The following is a 25388-nucleotide window of genomic DNA, read 5'->3' on the forward strand; positions in this document are numbered from 1 at the left end:
CACACACACACACACACACACACACACACACACACACACACACATACACACAGCGCCCTAGCTTTAATCTCTCACATGCCAGCGTGCCACTCCACAGCGGTGCCAGTAACGGCCTTAATTGCCCCCACTAATGGCCGTAACTGCCCCAGCAGGCGTGGGAGGCGGAGGGAGAGGCAGGGGAGGCACGCGGCACGCTGAAGAAGATCCAGAAACTGGTGCGCGTCAAGAGAGGAAGTCCGAACAGCGCCGAGGAGGCCAAGACTCTCCCCGACACGCACGACAAAGGTGACGTCTCATTAAATAAACAACATAAAGAAATGCTGTTATTTTTGCAGTCAAACAAACTAGCTATATGATGAATCAACCAGGTAAAAAGTAAATAACTGAACTATACATCTAAACAAATAAACTACTTAATGTGCACTTTAATGTTTCCCCTGTATATTACTAACTGCTTCCCCTGTATATTACTAACTGCTTCCTTTATATTACTAACTGCTTCCTGTATATTACTAACTGCTTCCTTTATATTACTAACTGCTTCCTGTATATTACTAACTGCTTCCCCTATATACTACTAACTGCTTCCCCTATATATTACTAACTGCTTCCCCTATATATTACTCTGTGTCTGTGTTCTAGACTGTAGACAGGTCTGTAGACAGGTCTGTGTTCTAGACTGTAGATAGGTCTGTGTTCTAGACTGTACACAGGTCTGTGTTCTAGTCTGTGTTCTAGACTGTAGACAGGTCTGTGTTCTAGACTGTAGACAGGTCTGTATACAGGTCTTTGTTCTAGACTGTAGACAGGTCTGTGTTCTAGACTGTAGACAGGTCTGTAGACAGGTCTTTGTTCTAGACTGTAGACAGGTCTGTGTTCTAGACTGTAGACAGGTCTGTGTTCTATACTGTAGACAGGTCTGTAGTAGGGATGGCGAAATTGTAAAAAAATCTTAACCGGCCACTGAGCCTCATTAACCGGTTAAAGTCGGTCACCGAAAATTCTATAACTGCCATTTATGATACCCGTGTCCTGTCGCGCGTCTTTCTCTGCCCGTGAAACAAGTTATCCCCCCATTTTAGAATGGTTAGGCTCCCGTCACACAATGTTAGTTCGTGCCCTTTGTATTATACATTTTCCCCAATCATTGTCCACTATTTGTAAAGGAATAAGGGTTTTGTTTTGGGGAGAAAAATAATTGCTTTCCCTGCGCACCCACGCACAGGCACACATTACGCACAACGTCGACCTTCCATGCAACGCGGCACCGAGCTCGGGCTATAAAAAGCTCACGTTACAAAGTCACAAACAGAGAACGCTACATTTGGTAGTGTTACAGGAAAGTATATTAACCAACGTCTTCGTAAAAAAACTTACCGATTGCCAACAGCCTCTGTAGCATGCTGCACAAAATCCTTTGCATTAAGTTCCTGTCGTCATGCCATGTAAGTACAGATGAATAATAAAACACAATAAGTAGGCATATGCTAAGATAGTCTTCGTGTCTTCGTTTGCCATTACATTGTTACAATTATCATCATGCCATAGTCGACACGCAGCCACTAACAAGCAGTGAAGTTTGTCACAATATTGCAGTCAGGATTGCAATAGGCTACACGCAACACTTAACTTTTCACGTCAAAATGATTGTGAGAATAGGTGAGAATGGTGTAATAATGATCAGAACCATTTCTACATTTTTAAATGTATTTTTATTTTCAAGAGAGATCATATCGCCCCATACAATACAACACCAATAACACGTGTGTGCTCTGTGTAATAACAGACGCTGGCTGGCATTCGGGAGCTTTAAAAATAGTGTTTTTTTGTTTTTTTTAACTGGCGGCAGACAATTTTAACCGGTCAACGTTGATTCGGTCAACCACCGGTTAAACGGCTACTGGTTAACATCCCTAGTCTGTAGACAGGTCTGTAGACAGGTCTGTGTTCTAGACTGTAGGTAATTTATCCATCTGTCCTGTATTATATACATTTATTTTGAGAGCAGGTGCTATGATGGATGCGGTGTTTAAGGAGGACAGCTCGGTCATCACATGTATCGGCCTTGGGAAGAAACCCGAGAGGAAGGCCAGCAAGGAGCCCAAGCAGCCGCAGCAGCCGGGTAGAGAGCGGAGCGGTGTGGGCATGCGGATGGACGCTTCCTGGAGCCCCAGACTGGACCACCAGTACCAGTGGAACAGCTCTGAGATCAGTCCGCTGCCCTGGGACAGTGCCTACCACACCTGTCAGCGCCCGGGCGCTCACCTGACCACTGATCCGCACCAACTGGGCGCTCACCGGCCCACTGACCCGCACCTCTACAGCTTCGACTTCACGCTGCCCCGCGGGACTGACTGGGGCCGCTACGAGAGCCTCGTCCAGGGACTGGACCGCGGGAGAAGCGCAGCCACGCAGCTGATCCCTCCGCACATCGTCCACTCTGTTACACACCTGGAGATGACCGATAGCACGGTGAGTCAGGGTTCAGAACTGGAGGAGAGAGAGGAGAGAGAGAGAAAGAGAGAGAGAGAGAGAGGGAGGAGAGAGAGAGAGAGAGAGACAGAGAGAGAGAGAGAACGAGAAAGATCTCATGTGATGCTTTTCTGTTCCTGTGATGATTCTAATGATTACAAAACCAACATAATTGAGGAAAAAAACAATTATTTGGCAATACTCCCATTTTGCAATAAAGTTTTGGAAATGACCTGTTAAATGACGTAAACAGCTCCTCACCGCATGTCCCTGCCTCCTCTACAGCACGTCATGCCCACAGCTGAACCACAAGTGCAGATTAATGGAGTTAACCGATTGCGACATTAAAAAGAATCAAAGTTTAGCAATCATACATGATGCTAAGATGTCAACAAGCAGCAACATAGAGAGTAGGCCCAGTAATTCTACTTCACTTAAAAATATTATTCAAACTATTTGATTATATGACTTCATACCCTAGTCTAGCAGTTTGGGAAGTGGAAGGGAACATACGATAGCCTATTAGAGGCAAAACAAGTTAAAGTTGCTTTTGACATAGTAGGCTGGTCTATGAAGAAAACTGATGCTCTGAATCCTTTTTTCAGCTGAAGGTTCCTATACTGATGCTCTATACTTATACTTAACTGCTTTTAACAGGTGGAAGTTTTCACCGCAAAACAGACGCACGCTGTTTTCATACATATGGCGTACCTACTGTAATCAATCGCTATTAGCACTTCTCCCCTGTGTTTGCGCAATACTCCCACTTTTCCCCTCACCCTCCCATAAATGCATATGTATCAATGCTTTCCCCTCACCCTCCCATAAATGCATATGTATCAATGCTTTCCCCTCACCCTCCCATAAATGCATATGTGTCAATGCTTTCCCCTCACCCTCCCATAAATGCATATGTATCAATGCTTTCTCCTCTCCCTCCCATAAATGCATATGTGTCAACGCATATGAAAATATGTTCCATGTTCAAATGTATCATGAAAATTGTTTTTGTATTTTTAGTTGGATATTGGAAAAAATGGTTCCATAACAGTGCATTTAGTGGTGTGTGAAATGAATGTCCTACACTGGGAAGCATTATAGTTTGATACTGCAGCTGAAGAATCTGTCTGTTTACCTGTTTCATTTTTTTCAAACAGCCATTCCATTATTGATAAGTTGATTTAATGTCTATGTTAAAATTTTCCCTCAGGAGCGCACACTTAAAGGTAGACTATGCAAGATATTTACCTTAAAGGTAGACTATGCAAGATATTTACCTTGACACAACCTCTACCAAGCCAATATGATGATAAACAAACTTGGAATAGAGGAATTGTTCAACTACTGTAGCATCCACAGGGAGTCATCCCTATGTTCCCCGGGTCCTATGTTCCCCGAGTCCTATGTTCCCCGCTCAGGGTTAGGGTTAGGGTTAGGGTTAGGATTAGGGTTTTAAAAAAGGGTCCTATGTTCCCCGCTCAGGGTTAGGGTTAGGGTTTTAAAAAAGGGTCCTATGTTCCCCGGTCCCATACAAAGCGGGGAACATAGGTACACTCCCATCCACGGCACTTCAGGCACTTCAGCCGTGGATGTGGGCATGGGAGAGCAGTGAGGGGTTAGGTGCCTTGCTCAAGGGCACTTCAGCCGTGGATGTGGGCATGGGAGAGCAGTGAGGGGTTAGGTGCCTTGCTCAAGGGCACTTCAGCCGTGGATGTGGGCATGAGAGAGCAGTGAGGGGTTAGGTGCCTTGCTCAAGGGCACTTCAGCCGTGGATGTGGGCATGAGAGAGCAGTGAGGGGTTAGGTGCCTTGCTCAAGGGCACTTCAGCCGTGGATGTGGGCATGAGAGAGCAGTGAGGGGTTAGGTGCCTTGCTCAAGGGCACTTCAGCCGTGGATGTGGGCATAGGAGAGCAGTGCTCAACCACTTCCCCCGCCCACATTTTTCCTACTGGTCGGGGATCGAACCGGCAACCCTTCGGTTTCAAGCCCGAAGCCCTAACCAGTAGGCCATGGCTGCCCCTACGCCCGTAAATGTAAATGTAAAGATGTAAATCAGGTTTCTTGGCCGAGTACACTTGCGTATACAAGGAATTTGGTCTCTGCATTTATCCCATCTGTAAATTAGTGAACACACAGAGCACACAGTGAACACACAGTGAGGTGAAGCACACACTAACTCAGAGCAGTGAGCTGCCTGCTACAGTGGCGCTCGGGGAGCAGTGAGGGGTTAGTGCCTTGTGCAGGTTATGTAGCAGTTATGCTCCAGTCTTTGGCCGTCCTATAAGGAAATAGTGATGTAAAGCTAGATGATGCAACACTAACGGTAACTAGCCAAGCAAGAACATTGCAGTGTCACATACGGCAGGATCACATGCAGTGCCAGAAAAATATACTGAGGTGTGTCTCTCTCTATATATAGTGCAGTCAGATTATTGACAAAAAATATGTTTTTCATGTAAGATTTGTTTCCTGTTGTTGTACGTAGGCCCCCAATAAAAAAGGCCACAAGCTTGTGTCTTTGATGACAGATAAAAAGTTTGCTAAGCCACTGACATCCTGCCCAGTGTAAAGGAAGTGTGTGTCTCTTTGCCTCAAATGTCACAACAAGTTTTAACACCTCCGAACACACGTACTGTAGCAACCAGCTCTCGAGAAACAAACTTCATGAAGTAGACAAAATCCAACTAAACAAAAGCAAACTGAACTGAAAAACAAAAGCAAACTGAACATGCTTCATAGAAAACCGTCAAATGCATCTGACAAACCAAAGAATAAGCCGAGGGTAAGATTTGCCAAGATTATTTTTAGGATTAATTGAAAAGTTTTGTTCAGCTTTTATATTTCATGGCACTAGAAAAGCAAACTGAGAGAAAATGGAGAAGTGTGTCACCATCGCTCAAAACCGGACCAACACTTTGCCTTCATGTTATAGTGACAATATTGTCCTGAAATGATGAAAGTGCTCAACATACTCTGAGAAATGGCATGAATGTGTAAAGAACTGAAATGATGAAAGTGCTCAACATACTCTGAGAAATGGCATGAATGTGTAAAGAACTGAAATGATGAAAGTGCTCAACATACTCTGAGAAGTGGCATGAATGTGTAAAGAACTGACTCTACTGTGTCTGATTAAGTGCTGGGACTCGGGACTTGGGGATCTGTACTCAGTGCTGTTTACTTACTCAGTGCTGTTTATATTCTAGTGCTGTTTACTTGGGGATCTGTACTCAGTGCATATTGTATTCTAGTGCTGTTTACTTGGGGATCTGTACTCAGTGCTGTTTACTTACTCAGTGCATATTATATTCTAGTGCTGTTTACCTGGGGATCTGTACTCCGTGCTGTTTACTTGGGGATCTGTACTCAGTGTGTATTATATTCTAGTGCTGTTTACTTGGGGATCTGTACTCAGTGTGTATTATATTCTAGTGCTGTTTACTTGGGGATCTGTACTCAGTGCATATTACATTCTAGTGCTGTTTACTTGGGGATCTGTACTCAGTGCTGTTTACTTACTCAGTGCATATTATATTCTAGTGCTGTTTACCTGGGGATCTGTACTCCGTGCTGTTTACTTGGGGATCTGTACTCAGTGCTGTTTACTTGGGGATCTGTACTCAGTGCATATTATATTCTAGTGCTGTTTACTTGGGGATCTGTACTCAGTGCATATTACATTCTAGTGCTGTTTACTTGGGGATCTGTACTCAGTGCATATTATATTCTAGTGCTGTTTACTTGGGGATCTGTACTCAGTGCATATTACATTCTAGTGCTGTTTACTTGGGGATCTGTACTCAGTGCATATTATATTCTAGTGCTGTGCTGGGATGTGGCTGTATATCTATGTGCTGGGATGTGGCTGTAGTACTCAGTGAATACTACAGTACAGTGATCTATATCTACTGCATGTGCCGGGACGGCTATATTGCTGTGCTGTATATCTATGTGCTGGGACGTGACTATAGTACTCATACTTTAGTGTTGTGCATTATCTATGCACATCTTAGTGAGGGGACTCTACCTCCACTCCACTCACAATGGAGCACTTTCTGTTAAGTGGTCTGAGTAAATTATATTGTTCACATGTGCTTGTCTGACTGTGGTTTATATATGTGCTTGTATGACTGTGGTTTATATATGTGCTTGTCTGACTGTGGTTTATATATGTGCTTGTCTGACTGTGGTTTATATATGTGCTTGTTTGACTGTGGTTTATATATGATGTGCTTGTTTGACTGTGGTTTATATATGTGCTTGTTTAACTGTGGTTTATATATTATGTGCTTGTTTGACTGTGGTTTATATATGTGCTTGTCTGACTGTGGTTTATATATGTGCTTGTCTGACTGTGGTTTATATATATGCTTGTCTGACTGTGGTTTATATTGTTTGCACAGAGATCATCCAGCTTTGGTAAATTTGACACGTTCAGACATCAAGCTCGCCAATCCAAACCTGATGAGAATACCATTACTGTGGTACGAACAGCAAACATTTTATTTTCTTGTGTGTTTGTGTGTGTGTGTGTTGAACCGGGGAAGGTTCTGTTGTGTGTGTGTGTGTGTAATGGTAGTAGCAGTAGTAGTAGTAGATAACTTTATTGTGTGTGTGTGTTTGTGTGTGTAATAGTAGCAGTAGTAGTAGATAACTTTATTGCCCCCGTGGGGCAGTTGGATTTGCAGCACAGTCGCAAGTCACTTCATGACAGGACATCAGACATATGACACCAAACAAATAGTCCATACATCAGACACAGACAGACATAACATAAAGGTCATACATCAGACACAGACAGACATAACATAAAGGTCATACATCAGACACAGACAGACATAACATGAAGGTCATACATCACACACTACAATACACTAGACACCCTTGGGTATGTCCAGCCAGCTGGACATCTAGCTTATTTTGACTGATTTAAGGCTTTTATTAGCCTGGGTTTCCCATGCTGCCTTACGCACGCAGTTTTATTCACGCTGCTAGGCAGCCTGGATACCATGGAGCAAATTTTTGCCTCAGTTAGGGGACCAATCACAGAACGGAGGGAGGGCAGCAAGACGATGACGACACACCGTAGCCGTTATGAGCTACGTACAGACGCATTTGATAGACATTCGTAGCGCCCAATAAATGGCTCTGGGCATTCGTAAACCACGTTTCAAATACGAGAAAATGAATGTCTAGTTCTCAGACCCCATCTCAATGAGATGAGGTCTGACATTAGCCAGGCTAGGCTTTTATTGCTTGTGGTACAAAAAAGAGTTTGGATCTGTTCTTGGTCAGGAGGGGTGGACAGAAACAACGCCTAGATGGCAGTAATTTAAAATGAGATGCCAGGGGGGGGTGTAGTCACATACAATGTTATTGGCCTTTCTCACCAGTCTGTCTTTGTGTGTGTGTATGTGTGTGTGTGTGTGTGTGTGTGTGTGTGTTGAACCGGGGAAGGTTCTGTTGTGTGTGTGTGTGTGTGTGTGTTTGTGTGTGTGTGTGTGTTGAACTGGGCCGGTTCTGTTGCTGTCTGGATTGGGGCGGGCGGGGGGTGTTATTTTTTCTCATTTTGAATATCTATCTGAAGTGTTGTGTGTGTGTGTGTGTGTGTGTGTGTGTGTGGTTACTACTATGGATACATAATAGTTTATTATATTTAAGTACACACTGCTTAACTTAGGGAAGGGAGAGGAATCTCATCTCACTGCGTGTATGTGCGTGTGCGTGTGTGTGCGTGTGTGTGCGTGTGTGTGCTCTAAAGTCCTCTGCAGAGCCAGCAGAGACCCCTGATGTTGACCAGGCGAGACAGGGGACCATCGGGCAGAAGATGAAGGCCATCTCCATGACGATGCGCAAACGCATGGGCAGGAAGTACATCAAAGCCCTGTCGGAGGAAGCGGTGAGTGCGATGTGTCCGTAACCATAGCGATGCTCGTGTTCTCTGTTTGTGACCGTTTTGCACTGATGACATCATCAGTACTGAAGAAAAGAGAAGGGAAGTTCACCGAGGGCACTCCAGAGTAGATCGGCAGGGGGGGGGGGGTGCACTCCAGAGTAGATCGGCAGGGGGGGGGGCACTCCAGAGTAGATCGGGGGGGGGGGGGGGGGGGGGGTGGTGCACTCCAGAGTAGATCGGCAGGGGGGGGGGGGGGCACTCCAGAGTAGATCGGCAGGGGGGGGGGGGTGCACTCCAGAGTTGAGATGAGATGAGTAGAGTAGAGATGAGTAGAGTAGAGTAGAGATGAGTAGAGTAGAATAGAGTAGAGTAGAGATGAGTAGAGTAGAGTATAGATGAGTAGAGTAGAGATGAGTAGAGATGAGTAGAGTAGAGTAGAGATGAGTAGAGTAGAGATGAGTAGAGTAGAGTAGAGTAGAGTAGAGATGAGTATAGATGAGTAGAGTAGAGTAGAGATGAGTAGAGTAGAGATGAGTAGAGTAGAGTAGAGATGAGTAGAGTATAGATGAGTAGAGTAGAGATGAGTAGAGTAGAGTATAGATGAGTAGAGTAGAGATGAGTAGAGTAGAGTAGAGTAGAGATGAGTAGAGTAGAGATGAGTAGAGTAGAGTAGAGTAGAGATGAGTAGAGTAGAGTAGTGGGAGGGGGGGGGGTGCACTCCAGGGTAGAAGAGGGTTATGTGCCAGTGTGTCTGTGTCTGTTTAAGGCAGGGGTGGGCAATCTGCAGCCTGATCCGGCCAGCCAAGGACTTTCATCCGGACCAGGCTGGTCGCTATTTTTGTCCTGCGAAAAGAGACGACGTTGGTTAGCTTTACTGCAAACTGCTTTTCATTCTTCTTGCGTTTACAATGTCAATGCGGATGCGGATGCGGATGCGGCCCGCCGGCCAATTTTCAATGTGGCCCTTGAGCCAAAACGTTTGCCCACCCTTGGTTTAAGGCCACGTCCACACGTACAAAAATTATCTTTCTTCTCTGGCATCGTTTCAAGAATATTTGCGTCTCAACACGACACTTCATATTCCAGGCCTATAGGTGGCGCTGTTTCTGTTATAGAAATCTGTTACACACACATACACACCTCTCATGTCTCAGTTCTCAACACACACACACAGACACAAAACTCTTATGTCTCAGTTCTAAAGAGTAAGGAAGCTTGTGTGGGGATTAAAGTCTTTGGTCCCCGGGGGGTGTGTGTGTGTATGCGTGTGTGCGTGTGTGTGTGCGTGTGTGCGTGCGTGTGTGTGGGGGAGGACCACGCCCTCGTGTAAACTAGGATACTGAGCCGCTTTGGCACATGTGGAATTAAGCACGTCACGGCAAAGGCGATGGGCTTTTAGTTTATTTCACTTTCTAAACTGCACACACACACACACACATAGAGAGAGAGAGAGAGCGAGAGAGAGAGGGAAAGAGAGAGAGAGAGAGGGAAAGAGAGAGAGAGAGAGAGAGGATCGGAAAGGGTTTGATTGTGAGGCGTGTGAGAACTGCCTTGTTGTGCTGTGGTTTGTGTGTGTATAGTTCACTGTTCATTTAGCCTGGCCAGCAGAGTAAGGTGTTAACCTAGGTCATGGGTTTGATACCGTGGAAACAGTCACAGGTTTGATACCATGGAAACAGGCTCAGTTTTGATACCGTGGAAACAGGCTCGGGTTTGATACCTTGGAAACACTTTTTCTATTGATATATATCAAATAGATGTGTATTTTATGTTGTTTGTAGGGATAGATAGATAGATAGATATATAGATAGATAGATAGATAGATAGATACTTTATTGATCCCCAGGGGAAATTCAAGATTTCAAGGTCTACAAGGTCTTCAAGGGTTGGGCACCGGCATTCAGTTCCAATAGGTAACCAGCGACGAGGCAGACACTAGTAACGGCATTGAATAACAACATGGCCGGCGCCGAGGCAGACACTAGTAACGGCATTGAATAACAACATGGCCGGCGCAAAGGCAGACACTAGTAACGACATTGAATAACAACATGGCCGGCGCCGAGGCAGACACTAGTAACGGCATTGAATAACAACATGGCCGGCGCCGAGGCAGACACTAGTAACGGCATTGAATAACAACATGGCCGGCGCCGAGGCAGACACTAGTAACGGCATTGAATAACAACATGGCCGGCGCCGAGGCAGACACTAGTAACGGCATTGAATAACAACATGGCCGGCGCAAAGGCAGACGCTAGTAACGTCATTGAATAACAACGTGGATTTCGGTGCCAATAGGTAACCGGCGCCGAAGCAGACGCTACGACATACAATGCATCACTGCACGTCATGCGCCATCTGTAGCATCTTGCTTTGATAGCACCACATGTTAACATTTAGAGATATGGCAAGCCCTCTGTATAAACTTGAAAGCAGAGGACAGATTGATTAGGCTACTTGCCATTGTGTGGAAGCCGTTTTAACATTCAAAGTTATGGCAAGCCATCTGCAATTAGAATTATGCCTGGAAGCAATGCTACTACAGATATTGATAATAAACTAAATATATAGTTCAATTTCATGTTCGAATGCGTCTTATCAATCAACAAAAGCAAGTCATCATTGGTTTGGGCATTTTATTGTAAAAACAAAGTACCAGTTCTGGTACCGGTACTGTTTTAAAAGTATTGATTTAGCACCGGTGTCGGATAAAACCCAAACAATACCCAACCCTAGTTGTATGTGATGTCCATATGTGTGTATGGCATGTTGTATGTGATGTCCATATGTGTGTATGGCATGTTGTATGTGATGTCCATATGTGGCATGTTGTATGTGATGTCCATACAGTATGTGTGTATGGCAAGTTGTATGTGATGTCCATATGTGTGTATGGCATGTTGTATGTGATGTCCATATGTGGCATGTTGTATGGGATGTCCATATGTGTGTATGGCATGTTGTATGTGATGTCCATATGTGGCATGTTGTATGTGATGTCCATACAGTATGTGTGTATGGCAAGTTGTATGTGATGTCCATATGTGTGTATGGCATGTTGTATGTGATGTCCATATGTGTGTATGGCATGTTGTATGTGATGTCCATATGTGGCATGTTGTATGTGATGTCCATACAGTATGTGTGTATGGCAAGTTGTATGTGATGTCCATATGTGTGTATGGCATGTTGTATGTGATGTCCATATGTGGCATGTTGTATGGGATGTCCATATGTGTGTATGGCATGTTGTATGTGATGTCCATATGTGGCATGTTGTATGTGATGTCCATACAGTATGTGTGTATGGCAAGTTGTATGTGATGTCCATATGTGTGTATGGCATGTTGTATGTGATGTCCATATGTGGCATGTTGTATGGGATGTCCATATGTGTGTATGGCATGTTGTATGTGATGTCCATATGTGGCATGTTGTATGTGATGTCCATACAGTATGTGTGTATGGCAAGTTGTATGTGATGTCCATATGTGTGTATGGCATGTTGTATGTGATGTCCATATGTGTGTATGGCATGTTGTATGTGATGTCCATATGTGGCATGTTGTATGTGATGTCCATACAGTATGTGTGTATGGCAAGTTGTATGTGATGTCCATATGTGTGTATGGCATGTTGTATGTGATGTCCATATGTGGCATGTTGTATGGGATGTCCATATGTGTGTATGGCATGTTGTATGTGATGTCCATATGTGGCATGTTGTATGTGATGTCCATACAGTATGTGTGTATGGCAAGTTGTATGTGATGTCCATATGTGTGTATGGCATGTTGTATGTGATGTCCATATGTGGCATGTTGTATGGGATGTCCATATGTGGCATGTTGTATGTGATGTCCATATGTGTATGGTATGTTGTATGTGAAGTCCATATATGTCCATATATGTGTATGGCATGTTGTATGTGATGTCTATATGTGCTCTATGCATTATTAGTTAGTTACTAAAAGTCTTCATGTACCTTTACATGTGGTCCAGGGGGAGGACACTGAGGGAGACCATCAGACCGAAGGGGACGCAGGCACCGGCACCACGCTGGCCAAAGCCCACAGGACGTCCAGCAACTCCCTGGAGAGCCTCTACAGCCTCCACAGTGGACAGAGCTCTTCCAGTAGGAGACTAATCCTGCAATCTCAGTCCACGTTGTCCACTGTATTGTCCACTGTATTGTCCACTGTCCATATTATCCACTGTGTGTGTAGTTGTGTGTGATGTCTTATGCTACTGGGACCTTGAATTTCCCCTTGGGGATCAATAAAGTATCTATCTATCTATCTATCTAGTGGACAGAATGAACAGCTGAAGGCCCTATCTAAGAATAGAAACATGCTACCAAATGAACTAGCAGGCTGGCAGCGTGCTGACCTCGGTTAACACCAAGGTGCAAACGAATATAAATGGCAAAAGATTGTTTTTTGCTCAAAATGAATGATTGCATCCTGTTGTAAATAACTGCCCACCACTGTTTTTAAAACAATGACGCATTAAAGGCTTGTGGCATGTTGAAGTTGAACAGATATGAGCTCCTGAGTTGTATATCAGAGATGAGGCGTGTGATGTGTATTATGTGTGTAATGTGTTTAAGGTGTGTGTAACGTGTTTAACGTGTGTGTGATGTGTGTAATGTGTGTTATGTGTTTAACGTGTGTGTAACGTGTGTAATGTGTGTAAGTATAAGTATATATACTTTTTTGATCCCGTGAGGGAAATTTGGTCTCTGCATTTAACCCAATCGATGAATTAGTGAAACACAAACAACACAAAGTGAACACACAGTGAGGTGAAGTACACACTAATCCCGGCGCAGTGAGCTGCCTGCTACAACGGCGGCGCTCGGGGAGCAGTGAGGGGTTAGGTGCCTTGCTCAAGAGCACTTTAGCCATGGCCCACTGGTCGGGGCTCGAACCGGCAACCCTCCGGTTACAAGTCCAGAGTGCAATGTGTTTATATAATGTGTTTAACATGTGTGTGATGTGTGTAATGTGTTTAACGTGTGTGTGATGTGTGTAATGTGTTTAACGTGTGTGTGATGTGTGTAATGTGTGTAATGTGTGTAATCCCTGCTGAAAAAAACAGCCTGACCAGCTAAAGGTGGTTTGCTGGTTGACCAGCTTGTTTGACCACCCTATGATGGTTGACCAGCTAGACCAGCAAATCTCTTGCGAAAACATACCTTCATCTGGTTTACCCACCTAACGATGGTAATTCAGCTGGTTTTGCTTGTTGTACCACCTCAAGCTGGTCATTTTAGCTGGTGTTGCTGGTCTACACTGCTGGTTTAACTGGCCGTGCCAGCTTATGTTGGTCAAACCAGCATGACCATCTTACACCAACAATGTCAAGCTTGGCAAGCTGGTCACCAGCATGACCATCTTGCACCAGCTGTATCCCACATGACAGGCTGGTCAAACCAGCATGACCAGCTTCCTCAGATGGTCACGCCAGCATATCCAGCTGGTGGTCCAACCAGCTACACCAGCAAAGACCAGCAAGAGCTGGAAGAAAACCAGCAAAGACCAGCTAAAACCAACTACCAGCATAAGCTGCTTTCTAGCTGTTTTTTTCAGCAGGGATGTGTGTAATGTGTTTAACGTGTGTGTGATGTGTGTAATGTGTGTAATGTGTTTAACGTGTGTGTAATGTGTGTAATGTGTTTAACATGTGTGTGATGTGTGTAATGTGTATTATGCGTGTAATATTTTAAAAAAGTGTGTAACGTGTGTCCACTGCCCAGGCGGGATCACCAGCGGCTCAGAGGGCTTAAGCAACAGGGGCAGTGTGCGGCTGGAGGAGGAGGTCCCTTACACGGGGCAGTTCTGCGGCCGAGCCCGTGTGCACACTGACTTCCTGCCCAGTCCCTACGACAACGAGTCCCTCAGACTCAAGGTGAGCACACTGACTTCCTGCCCAGTCCCTACGACAACGAGTCCCTCAGACTCAAGGTGAGCACACTGACTTCCTGCCCAGTCCCTACGACAACGAGTCCCTCAGACTCAAGGTGAGCACACTGACTTCCTGCCCAGTCCCTACGACAACGAGTCCCTCAGACTCAAGGTGAGCACACTGACTTCCTGCCCAGTCGCTCAAGACTCAGGTGATCAGCCCAGTAGAGACTGAGCTCTTTTTACCTGATACAGTGTGTTCCTCTATGTTCTCTCTCCACCTGATACAGTGTGTTCCTCTATGTTCTCCACCTGATACAGTGTGTTCCTCTATGTTCTCCACTTCATGTTTTCCACTTCATACAGTGTGTTCCTCCACGTTCTCCACCTGATACAGTGTGTTCCTCCATGTTCTCCACCTGATACAATGCCAAGTCAAGTCAAGTTTATTTATATAACATATTTCATACACAGAGGTCATTCAATGTACTTTACATAAACAAAACCAAATAATGATAACAAATAAAAGCATAGAAGGCCAATATAGTCAAAGAATAGTTCAAAAGGTAAAGATCATAATAAAAAGAAAACATAAAACACAAGGTAAAATCATTTAAAAATAGAGAATGATTAAAAAGACAAAATAAAAAACACAAGGTAGAATAATTTTCAAGACAGATTCAGAAATTATAACTCAGTGCAGTTAGCAGAAAGCATCTGAGAACAGTTTGGTCTTTAAGTCTAAATTTAAAACAGTTGGCTACAGTTGGGGCGTTTTTGATGTCATCTGAAAGTTGGTTCCAGAGCTGAGCCGCATAGCAGCTAAAAGCTGCTTCACCATGTGTAGTTCTAACAGCAGGTTTTTCACCTGGGACCTGAGAGGACGAGAAGGTGTGTACTGCTGAAGCATGTCTGACAGGTATTTAGGTCCTGCTCCATTTACTGATTTATAAACAAGCAATAGTGCTTTAAAGTCAATTCTGTGACTTACTGGAAGCCATTGCAGGGACTTGGAGTAATGTGGTCAGTTCTTTTAGTTTTTGTGAGAACCCTAGCTGCTGCATTTTGAATCACCTGAAACTGTTTGATGGTCTTTTTAGGAAGGCCTGTGAAAAGTCACACTGTAGTAATCAACTCTGCTGGAGATAAATGAATGAGTTTTTCTAAATCATCTTTTGAGCCCTCTAAGTTTGGCAATATTGGTACCTGATACAGAACGTTCTCCACCTGATACATTGTGCGTTCCTCCACGTTCTCCACCTGATACATTGTGGGTTCCTCCACATTCTCCACCTGATACAGTGTGTTCCTCCACGTTCTCCACCTGATACAGAACGTTCACCACCTGATACAGTGTGTTCCTCCACGTTCTCCACTTCATACAGTGCGTTCCTCCACGTTCTCCACCTGATACATTGTGGGTTCCTCCACATTCTCCACCTGATACAGTGTGTTCCTCTACGTTCTTCACTTTATACAGTTTGTTTCTCCACGTTCTCTACTTGATACAGTGTGTTTCTCAATGTTCTCCACTTCATACAGTGTGTGTTCCTCCACATCAATCATCTGCTTTTCAAGAAAACTGTGACATGGTATTGCATGCCAGTAAGATGACTAATCGCTGATGGCATGCATTAAAAGTTTAGGATTAAAAGTTAGGATTTTCTAAAATGTTCTTGTTTTGCAGGTGGGGGACGTGATTGAGGTCATCAGCAAGCCGGCCATGGGCATCTGGACGGGCCTGCTGAACGGCCGCGTGGGCAGCTTCAAGTTCATCTACGTGGACGTGCTGGTGGAGACAGAGCCGGAGCCCCGCAGAAGAGCCACGTCCCAGGGCAGGAGGCGGCGGCCGCGACCCAACACCCTGCTGGAGCTCCTCGCCTGCCTCAACCTGGAGGTGCGCCCCCTAGAGCAATGGAGTCTAAACAACCAAGAATGAGTCCACATGTAAACATGCGGTAATCAGGGCTTTTGTTTAGGAGCAAACATGCATTAATCAGGGCTTTTGTTTAGGAGCAAACATGCGGTAATCAGACAGATAGATAGATACATTAAGGATCCCCAAGGAGCATGACAGTCTGGGGTTTGCCACTCTGAGTATCATTTCGGTGTTGAGTGACGACGCAGACACAGGCGACACCGATCTTCAAAGCCACACACCCCCTAGCGTTATGGAGGTGAAATGCACCATGATGCAAAGCAACCCCAACGCAGAACCCCAACTCTGAAAGGTTCTGAAAGAGTTGAGGCAGAAGCATGCTGCAGGCTTTAGACCGTGTCCAGATGAGGTAGACCCATGCTAGACCGTGTGCATATGAGGTAGACCCGTGCTAGACCGTGTCCAGATGAGGTAGACCCGTGCTAGACCGTGTGCATATGAGGTAGACCCATGCTAGACCGTGTGCATATGAGGTACACCAGAGGTTCCCAAACTGTGAGGCGCGCCTCCCCTGGGGGGCGCCAAATAATTTGAGGGGAGGCGCGGAAGGTTGATTCAAAAAAGAAGGAAAAACGTTTATTTCATGTTAGTACTATCTATGTTTTTTTTTTCAATTATTATGTAATTGTCAACATTATAAAATCGAAATAAATCATAGAAGAGATGTATACTAAATCTTTGGGATAGTGGAAAGTATTATTGATCCCTATCCTGAGTGAGAATGTATTGTGCCAAACTTCATAAAGTAATTTAGCAACAGTGCTGCCAGCCGAGCTAGCTGCAAGTTACCAGTGAACGGTAACTTGCAGCTTGAAGCTTGAGCTCCAAGCGGATTTGTACACGCAGCCTTACAACACTGTAGCTCTTCGAGTCTCATTGCATTGCATAGCATAGTATAGCACAGATTTAAGTGGACTGAAAGTGAATTAACTGAAGTGAATATCATTATTTGAAAATGATTGTGGAGGGGGGGGGGGGGGGGCGTTGGGGGGGGGGGGGGGGCTACGTTGATGGAGTTTGGGAACCCTAGAGTTAGCACTGAGCAGCTAGAGTTAGCACTCCTAGAAGCTAGAGTTAGCACTTAGCAGCTAGAGTTAGCACTCCTAGAAGCTTAGCACTCCTAGAGGCTAGAGTTAGCACTTAGCAGCTAGAGTTAGCCCTCCTAGAAGCTAGAGTTAGCACTCCTAGAAGCTAGAGTTAACACTGAGCAGCTAGAGTTAGCACTCTTAGCAGCTAGAGGTAGCACTCCTAGAAGCTAGAGTTATCACTGAGCAGCTAGAGTTAGCATTCCTAGAAGCTAGAGTTAGCACTGAGCAGCTAGAGTTAGCACTCCTAAAGGCTAGAGTTAGCACTCTGAGCAACTAGAGTTAGTACTGAGCAGCTAGAGTTAGCACTGAGCAGCTAGAGTTAGCACTCCTGGCAGCAAGAGTTAGCACTGAGCAGCTAGAGTTAGCACTTTTGACTTGTTTGTAACAGCTTTTTGTTGTTTTGTCTGTCAATGTGGAAACACTGATGTTTGGAAGATTTTTTTTTGAGGTCAGTGTGGTGTGTCTTATTTGGTTTGTGAGGGAACATATATTGTGTTGTATGGTTTAGGTTTTGTGATGAAATGCTAATGTTCCATTCTTTGTGCTGAAATGCTAATGTTTTCTCAGTTCCATAAAATGTATCAAAAAAGTATATATACTTATACGTGTGCTTTCTATCCACAGAAACATGCTTTGTCTTTGATGCTTTGTCTTTGATGTGTAGACTGTAGGTTTCGTGTTGAAACGCTGATGTTTGGGGTGTGTTTCACAGTCCAGTATGGTTTTCCATGTACAGGAACACGCCTCATCTCTGATGCTGAACGGATACCAGACTGTGGACGACCTGAAGGAGCTGAAGGAGCAGCACCTGATCGAGCTGAACATGACCGACCCAGAGCACCGCCACCGACTGCTGGCCGCCACAGAGTGTCTGCACGAGCCAGAGCCCAGTGAGTACCAAGGGCCGCTGCAGCTGACGCTGGTCAACTGCTGACACCGGGCCTGATCACAGGGCCTGATCACTGTCTTAATCACCGGGCCTGATCACAGGGCCTGATCACTGTCTTAATCACCGGGCCTGATCACTGTCTTAATCACCGGGCCTGATCACCGGGCCTGATCACTGTCTTAATCACAGGGCCTGATCACTGTCTTAATCACCGGGCCTGATCACTGGCCTGATCACTGTCTTAATCACAGGGCCTGATCACTGTCTTAATCACCGGGCCTGATCACCGGGCCTGATCACTGTCTTAATCACAGGGCCTGATCACTGTCTTAATCACCGGGCCTGATCACCGGGCCTGATCACTGTCTTAATCACAGGGCCTGATCACTGTCTTAATCACCGGGCCTGATCACTGTCTTAATCACCGGGCCTGATCACCGGGCCTGATCACTGTCTTAATCACAGGGCCTGATCACTGTCTTAATCACCGGGCCTGATCACCGGGCCTGATCACTGTCTTAATCACAGGGCCTGATCACTGTCTTAATCACCGGGCCTGATCACTGTCTTAATCACAGGGCCTGATCACTGTCTTAATCACCGGGCCTGATCACTGTCTTAATCACCGGGCCTGATCACCGGGCCTGATCACTGTCTTAATCACAGGGCCTGATCACTGTCTTAATCACCGGGCCTGATCACCGGGCCTGATCACTGTCTTAATCACAGGGCCTGATCACTGTCTTAATCACCGGGCCTGATCACCGGGCCTGATCACTGTCTTAATCACAGGGCCTGATCACTGTCTTAATCACCGGGCCTGATCACTGTCTTAATCACCGGGCCTAATCACCGGGCCTGATCACTGTCTTAATCACCGGGCCTGATCACTGTCTTAATCACCGGGCCTAATCACCGGGCCTGATCACTGTCTTAATCACAGGGCCTGATCACTGTCTTAATCACCGGGCCTGATCACCGGGCCTGATCACTGTCTTAATCACCGGGCCTGATCACTGTCTTAATCACCGGGCCTGATCACTGTCTTAATCACCGGGCCTAATCACCGGGCCTGATCACTGTCTTAATCACCGGGCCTGATCACTGTCTTAATCACCGGGCCTGATCACCGGGCCTGATCACTGTCTTAATCACCGGGCCTGATCACTGTCTTAATCACCGGGCCTGATCACCGGGCCTGATCACTGTCTTAATCACAGGGCCTGATCACTGTCTTAATCACCGGGCCTGATCACCGGGCCTGATCACTGTCTTAATCACAGGGCCTGATCACTGTCTTAATCACAGGGCCTGATCACTGTCTTAATCACCGGGCCTGATCACTGTCTTAATCACCGGGCCTGATCACCGGGCCTGATCACTGTCTTAATCACAGGGCCTAATCACCGGGCCTGATCACTGTCTTAATCACCGGGCCTGATCACCGGGCCTGATCACTGTCTTAATCACAGGGCCTGATCACTGTCTTAATCACCGGGCCTGATCACCGGGCCTGATCACTGTCTTAATCACAGGGCCTGATCACTGTCTTAATCACCGGGCCTGATCACTGTCTTAATCACCGGGCCTGATCACCGGGCCTGATCACTGTCTTAATCACAGGGCCTGATCACTGTCTTAATCACCGGGCCTGATCACTGTCTTAATCACCGGGCCTAATCACCGGGCCTGATCACTGTCTTAATCACAGGGCCTGATCACTGTCTTAATCACCGGGCCTGATCACCGGGCCTGATCACTGTCTTAATCACCGGGCCTGATCACTGTCTTAATCACCGGGCCTGATCACTGTCTTAATCACCGGGCTTAATCACCGGGCCTGATCACTGTCTTAATCACCGGGCCTGATCACTGTCTTAATCACCGGGCCTGATCACCGGGCCTGATCACTGTCTTAATCACCGGGCCTGATCACTGTCTTAATCACCGGGCCTGATCACCGGGCCTGATCACTGTCTTAATCACAGGGCCTGATCACTGTCTTAATCACCGTGCCTGATCACCGGGCCTGATCACCGGGCCTGATCACTGGGCCTGATCACTGGGCCTAATCACCGGGCCTGATCACTGGGCCTGATCACTGGGCCTCTCCTAACACTCTTTATAAACACGCCATGTGTATAAAAGTCCTGAAGAGACCTTGATAAAAGTGGTCTGAAAGCTCAAATCACGTGAAATGCCCACACTTTTGCATGTTTTGGAAAAAATGCTTATCTAATATTATCTAACCAAGTGTTGTTAATCTTATATCAAGATCAAAAAATCTGTTGGTATTGTTTTCAGTATAAAGAGACTTAGCTAGCGCTTTCTTGAAAATCATTTGACTTGAACAAGCAAATCATTTGACTGAACACGCAAATTTGTCCTAAAAACAAGCAAATTTGTCTGCCAGTGCGTTGAGTAAATTTGTCTTGATAAGATAAATGATGAGTTAAAATGATGTTTCAAGAGAGCGCTATAATCTGCTCATACTAAAAACAACACCAAATAGATTTTTTTATCTTAAATAACACTTGGTTAGGTTGTATTTTTTTTATCTTAAATAACACTTGGTTAGGTTGTATTTTTTGATCTTAAATAACACATGGTTAGGTTGTATTTTTTTATCTTAAATAACACTTGGTTAGGTTGTATTTTTTTATCTTAAATAACACATGGTTAGGTTGTATTTTTTGATCTTAAATAACACTTGGTTAGGTTGTATTTTTTGATCTTAAATAACACATGGTTAGGTTGTATTTTTTGATCTTAAATAACACATGGTTAGGTTGTATTTTTTGATCTTAAATAACACTTGGTTAGGTTGTATTTTTTGATCTTAAATAACACATGGTTAGGTTGTATTTTTTGATCTTAAATAACACTTGGTTAGGTTGTATTTTTTGCAGTGAATGCAGGTTAACATGGGGCAAGAAGCTCATAACAGAAAGGCAGGAAATGGCCTTGAGGTTGGTGTGGTTTTTCGCGCTAGCTAAATATCTCTCATTGTTCCTCATATTTCTGAAGAGGCGAGCTTGCTAGTGAACTGAAGAGATCAGATTTGGGTGGAGGTGGAAAAAAGGCTCAATTAAAAGTTGTTGTTGTTGTTGTTGTTGTTGTTGTCGTAGATGCCCTGAAAGATGGCGAGGCTAGTGAGGAGCCCACGTCTCCATCTGAGGCCCAGGAGGCGGAGTTGGAGAAGGCGGAGTCTAAGGAGGCAGAGTCTAAGGACTGTCCGCGCGACTCGGGGTGCTACATCCCCTCCGACGTCTCAGACAGCACCAGCAGCAGCAGCAGGGACGACTCGGTCAACCTTGTAGTGCTAAACACCTCACCAGCAGAGGCCTGACACCTCAACTTTCCCACACACACACACACACACACACACCCATAACATGCACACATACAAACACATAGACACACACCCACCACACCCATAAGATGCAGACGAGACTCTCAAGCGCGCTGGCCTGTTCTCTCCATCCACTGCGGTCTCCTCGGCTGGACCCGCTGCAGCTCCAACACCACATGGCTGGACTGTCCTTCTGTTGTAGGTCCCCAAACACACACACACGTCGACCCCCAAACACTCACACACCTCCACACACACACCTCGGCTCCTTGGCTGGACCCGCTGCAGCTCCAACACCACATAGCTGAACTGAACACCGCATGGCTGGACTGAACATCACATGGCTGGACTGTCCCTCTGTTGTAGCATCACATGGCTGGACTGTCCTTCTGTTGTAGCATCACATGGCTGGACTGTCCTGCTGTAGCATCACATGGCTGGACTGCCCTGTTGTAGCATTTGATTGTTGTACTGTGCGGTTGCTTTTTTCATGTTACTTGTGCACCGTCTATTAGCATGTGGCTCTGCACCCCATAATAACCCTAACCCTAACTCTGCACCCCATGCCGTGTAAGATTTAGAAGCATTTCAGTTAAAGAGTTATTTGTTTTGGTGGACATGTCTATAGGCAGGAAATGTTCAGTTATTGGTTATTTCTTCTTTAGAGACTTCAGTGTGGTGTTCATTGCAATAGGAAACACACACACACTCAGTTCAGAGGTCATCAGTTCAGAGGCCACCTGATTGACTGTCACCTGGAGGACTGAATCACCCTGAACCCAAAGCAGCTCTGTGCAAATTAGGGTGCATATCAGGGTTCATATCAGGGTCCTTATCTGGGTGCATATCAGGGTCCATATCAGGGTCCTTATCTGGGTGCATATCAGGCTCCTTATCTGAGTGCATATCAGGGTGCATATTAGGGTCCTTATCTGGGTCCAAAGCAGCTCTGTGCAAATCAGGGTCCAAAGCAGCTCTGTGCAAATATCTGTCTTTGTAGTCTTGGCCAAATGCATGACTGAGACCAACCTGTTATATTTTATGTATCAAATAAATATTATGAATGGTCATAACATACTACAGTTCATGGGCGGGTGAAAAGTTTGCTTGTCACTGTGTGGTGGATGTGCTTCATGTTGTGCAGGCAGACACGGAATATGATAGATAGATAGAAAGATACTTTATACGGAATAAAGCCTCATTCATCAGTTAAGATGCAATCAGAGCTCAACGCTACGTGTTTTTATTCAATAAGATGCTCAAAAGAATCCAGGGGCTTTTTTATCATCAGAGAATTTGTATCATCTTTAGCATGATCTACCTATCTAAGCAAGAAATAGACATTGTTGGCATGATCTACTTCTCTAAGCAAGACATGGACATTATTAGCAGGATCTACCTGCTGTATCTAAGAAAAAAGGAAATAGAGAACTTATGATGATTTGAACACAGACTACAATTACATGTGGAATTACAGACATGAGTGGTCTATTATAAGATGATAAACGGCATGAACTGTGTGGTTACTGCTTACTTCTACATCTTAACTTGCAGGGGCCTTTTGGTCAGATTTAGGGCCCATATATATTAACATACAGTACATGTTATGACCTCTAAGTGTGCAGCGCTATAAAAGAACAAGGCGCAGGTATTTTCCATACAACTTTATTTAATAAAACAACGGCATGTGCAGGTTTATTGTCCTCTACAAATGCTATGGGGAAGAGTTTTGGTTCAGTAGTGTAGGATTTCTGAGGAAAGGTATTCCTGTGCCCACAAGTGTTGGGTGTACGGTGTACAAGGCTGGGTGTACTGTAATTCACATAACACACCTGCAGTGTTGCCTAGAGACACTGGAATTCACACATAACACACCTGCAGTGTTGCCTAGAGACATTGGAATTCACATAACACACCTGAAGTGTTGCCTAGAGACACTGGAATTCACATAACACACCTGCAGTGTTGCCTAGACACTGGAATTCACATAATACACCTGCAGTGTTGCCTACAGTTCACCTTACCCATCAAGCAATATTACAGCCACCATCACAATTGCCAAGACGACCTAGAGCTCACATCACACATCCACCAACTGTCCAAACAGCCCATCCTGCACTTGGCAGGGGAACCTCAGCTATCACGTAATACACCTACTCATTCCTCTAATGCACATCAGCAAATAATATACAATATATCAATATCATCAACATTTGTTTGTCAACAGCAAACAACAGTTTATAACACTTGTAAAAGATGCAGTAGTCTGCCACATTGTCTTGAAATAATAATACAAAATAAACATATTTCTCCATGGTCAAATGGAAAGTGAAATATTCTACAAAACTAGCTTCATGTATGCTGGTTGGCAAAATGTTGTGAAGAGCTAAAGGTTCTAAAATGCCTCACTAGATTAAAGGAAAGCGAGTGCATTGACTTGGAACATTTTCATCAAATTGCCAAGAGGTGCAATACACATGTATTACAACCGATAGGTGAAATCTTATTGTCCAGTTGTTTTCAGTAAATACGTCTAGTTTTTTTCAGTAAATGAATAAATGTAGTATGCCAATGTAAGTACAATAACAAACAAATATATTTTATAAAGGCATTTACTGTTAATATCCTCATAAGTAACCCTCGGCTGTGTTAGTTAGCCTTTCGAAAAAGGATGATCCACCCCAACACAGTTTAATTAGGAACACATTCATATCCCAATTAGGAACACATTAGGAACACATTCACATCCCTATTAGGAACACATATACGTGGGATGTTTGGTCCTTGAGGCTTTATCTTCTGTCTAATGTGCTGTTTACACACCAAAGCTGTGGGAAACATCATGTAGTCACTAAAGAGATACTGATACACATACACACACACACATACACACCACGTGTGTCAATCCCTGTATGGTCCTACTTAATGCAGTGAAGCACTTCAATGACACATTTATACCTGAACTACAAATAATGAAAAACTACAGATGAAAATAAACTTGTGTATAATGCAGCTTAATAGCTTATCTTACTGACAGCACAATGAGGTAAAAATATGTGTGTGTGTGTGTGTGTGTGTGTGTGTGTGTGTGTGTGTGTGTGATGTAAATATGTATTCCACTCCAATAAGATAATATATTATAGACGTGCAATGTTAAAAATCACATTCATTGACTTTCCCATACCAGACCAGACCAGTCTGTTTGTCTGCCTTCTTCCCTGGAAACTACAACATGCAACAGATGAGGAGTATTACTTTAAGACACTTTAAGTTCACTTTTTGCAATGCCTTACAATGCATTGTTCAGACAATAAGTAGTATCTGTTTCTACATGCACACACAGGAAGCACAATAAAGGCAGCAAAGTGAAAGTCCATTATATAAATGTCCATACACATTTTGTGAGTTTCACAAACCCGAAATACAATACAGGATTTTTTTGGAATAAACTATCTTTTTTAGATTATTCACAGTAACTGAACCAAAAACACATACATAACAACATTCAACTTCAACTTCAGTGATTACAGATGAGAAATGGCCAGTACCCATCTCCCCAAACGAGACCACACTAGCCATCAGTGGCATAAATAAAATACAAAACACTTATCAAGATAAATAAAACACACACAGTCTGGAGCTGTTGTCCTTCCCTGTTGCTTTCAAGGACGGGTCTCAGGGCCAGATGTACTAACGCTTTTGCGCCCAATTCAGGCGTATTTGTTTCGCAATGTGCGCGTAAAATCATTGCGAGGTATGTACAAACAGGCCGCAATGATGTAAAAGCGCAAACTGCCTGTCGTGGGAGCTGAAAATGGCTAATTGCGTTTGTCATGTCACGCA

The 25388-nt window shown here is 44.6% G+C and overlaps 1 protein-coding gene across 4 annotated transcripts in view; it reads left to right on the top strand.

The window, feature by feature from the left end:
- Positions 1 to 23237, top strand: part of samsn1b (SAM domain, SH3 domain and nuclear localisation signals 1b) — a 34783-nt gene extending 11546 nt beyond the window's left edge. For 3 of the 4 annotated variants that reach the window (XM_042092054.1, XM_042092052.1, XM_042092055.1), the window contains 9 exons: positions 153 to 285; positions 2009 to 2472; positions 6876 to 6956; positions 8234 to 8371; positions 12374 to 12506; positions 14130 to 14281; positions 15965 to 16174; positions 18041 to 18194; positions 21322 to 23237. In XM_042092054.1, the coding sequence (XP_041947988.1) occupies positions 2014 to 2472; positions 6876 to 6956; positions 8234 to 8371; positions 12374 to 12506; positions 14130 to 14281; positions 15965 to 16174; positions 18041 to 18194; positions 21322 to 21542 (1548 nt within the window). In that variant the 5' untranslated portion in view covers positions 153 to 285; positions 2009 to 2013 and the 3' untranslated portion in view covers positions 21543 to 23237. The remainder of the gene's footprint in view (positions 1 to 152; positions 286 to 2008; positions 2473 to 6875; positions 6957 to 8233; positions 8372 to 12373; positions 12507 to 14129; positions 14282 to 15964; positions 16175 to 18040; positions 18195 to 21321) is intronic. The other variant, XM_042092053.1, reaches the window with a different exon arrangement.
- Positions 23238 to 25388: the final 2151 nt, after the last annotated feature.

This window comes from Alosa sapidissima, chromosome 5, assembly GCF_018492685.1.
Source record: "Alosa sapidissima isolate fAloSap1 chromosome 5, fAloSap1.pri, whole genome shotgun sequence".
Taxonomy (NCBI): Eukaryota; Metazoa; Chordata; class Actinopteri; order Clupeiformes; family Clupeidae; genus Alosa; species Alosa sapidissima.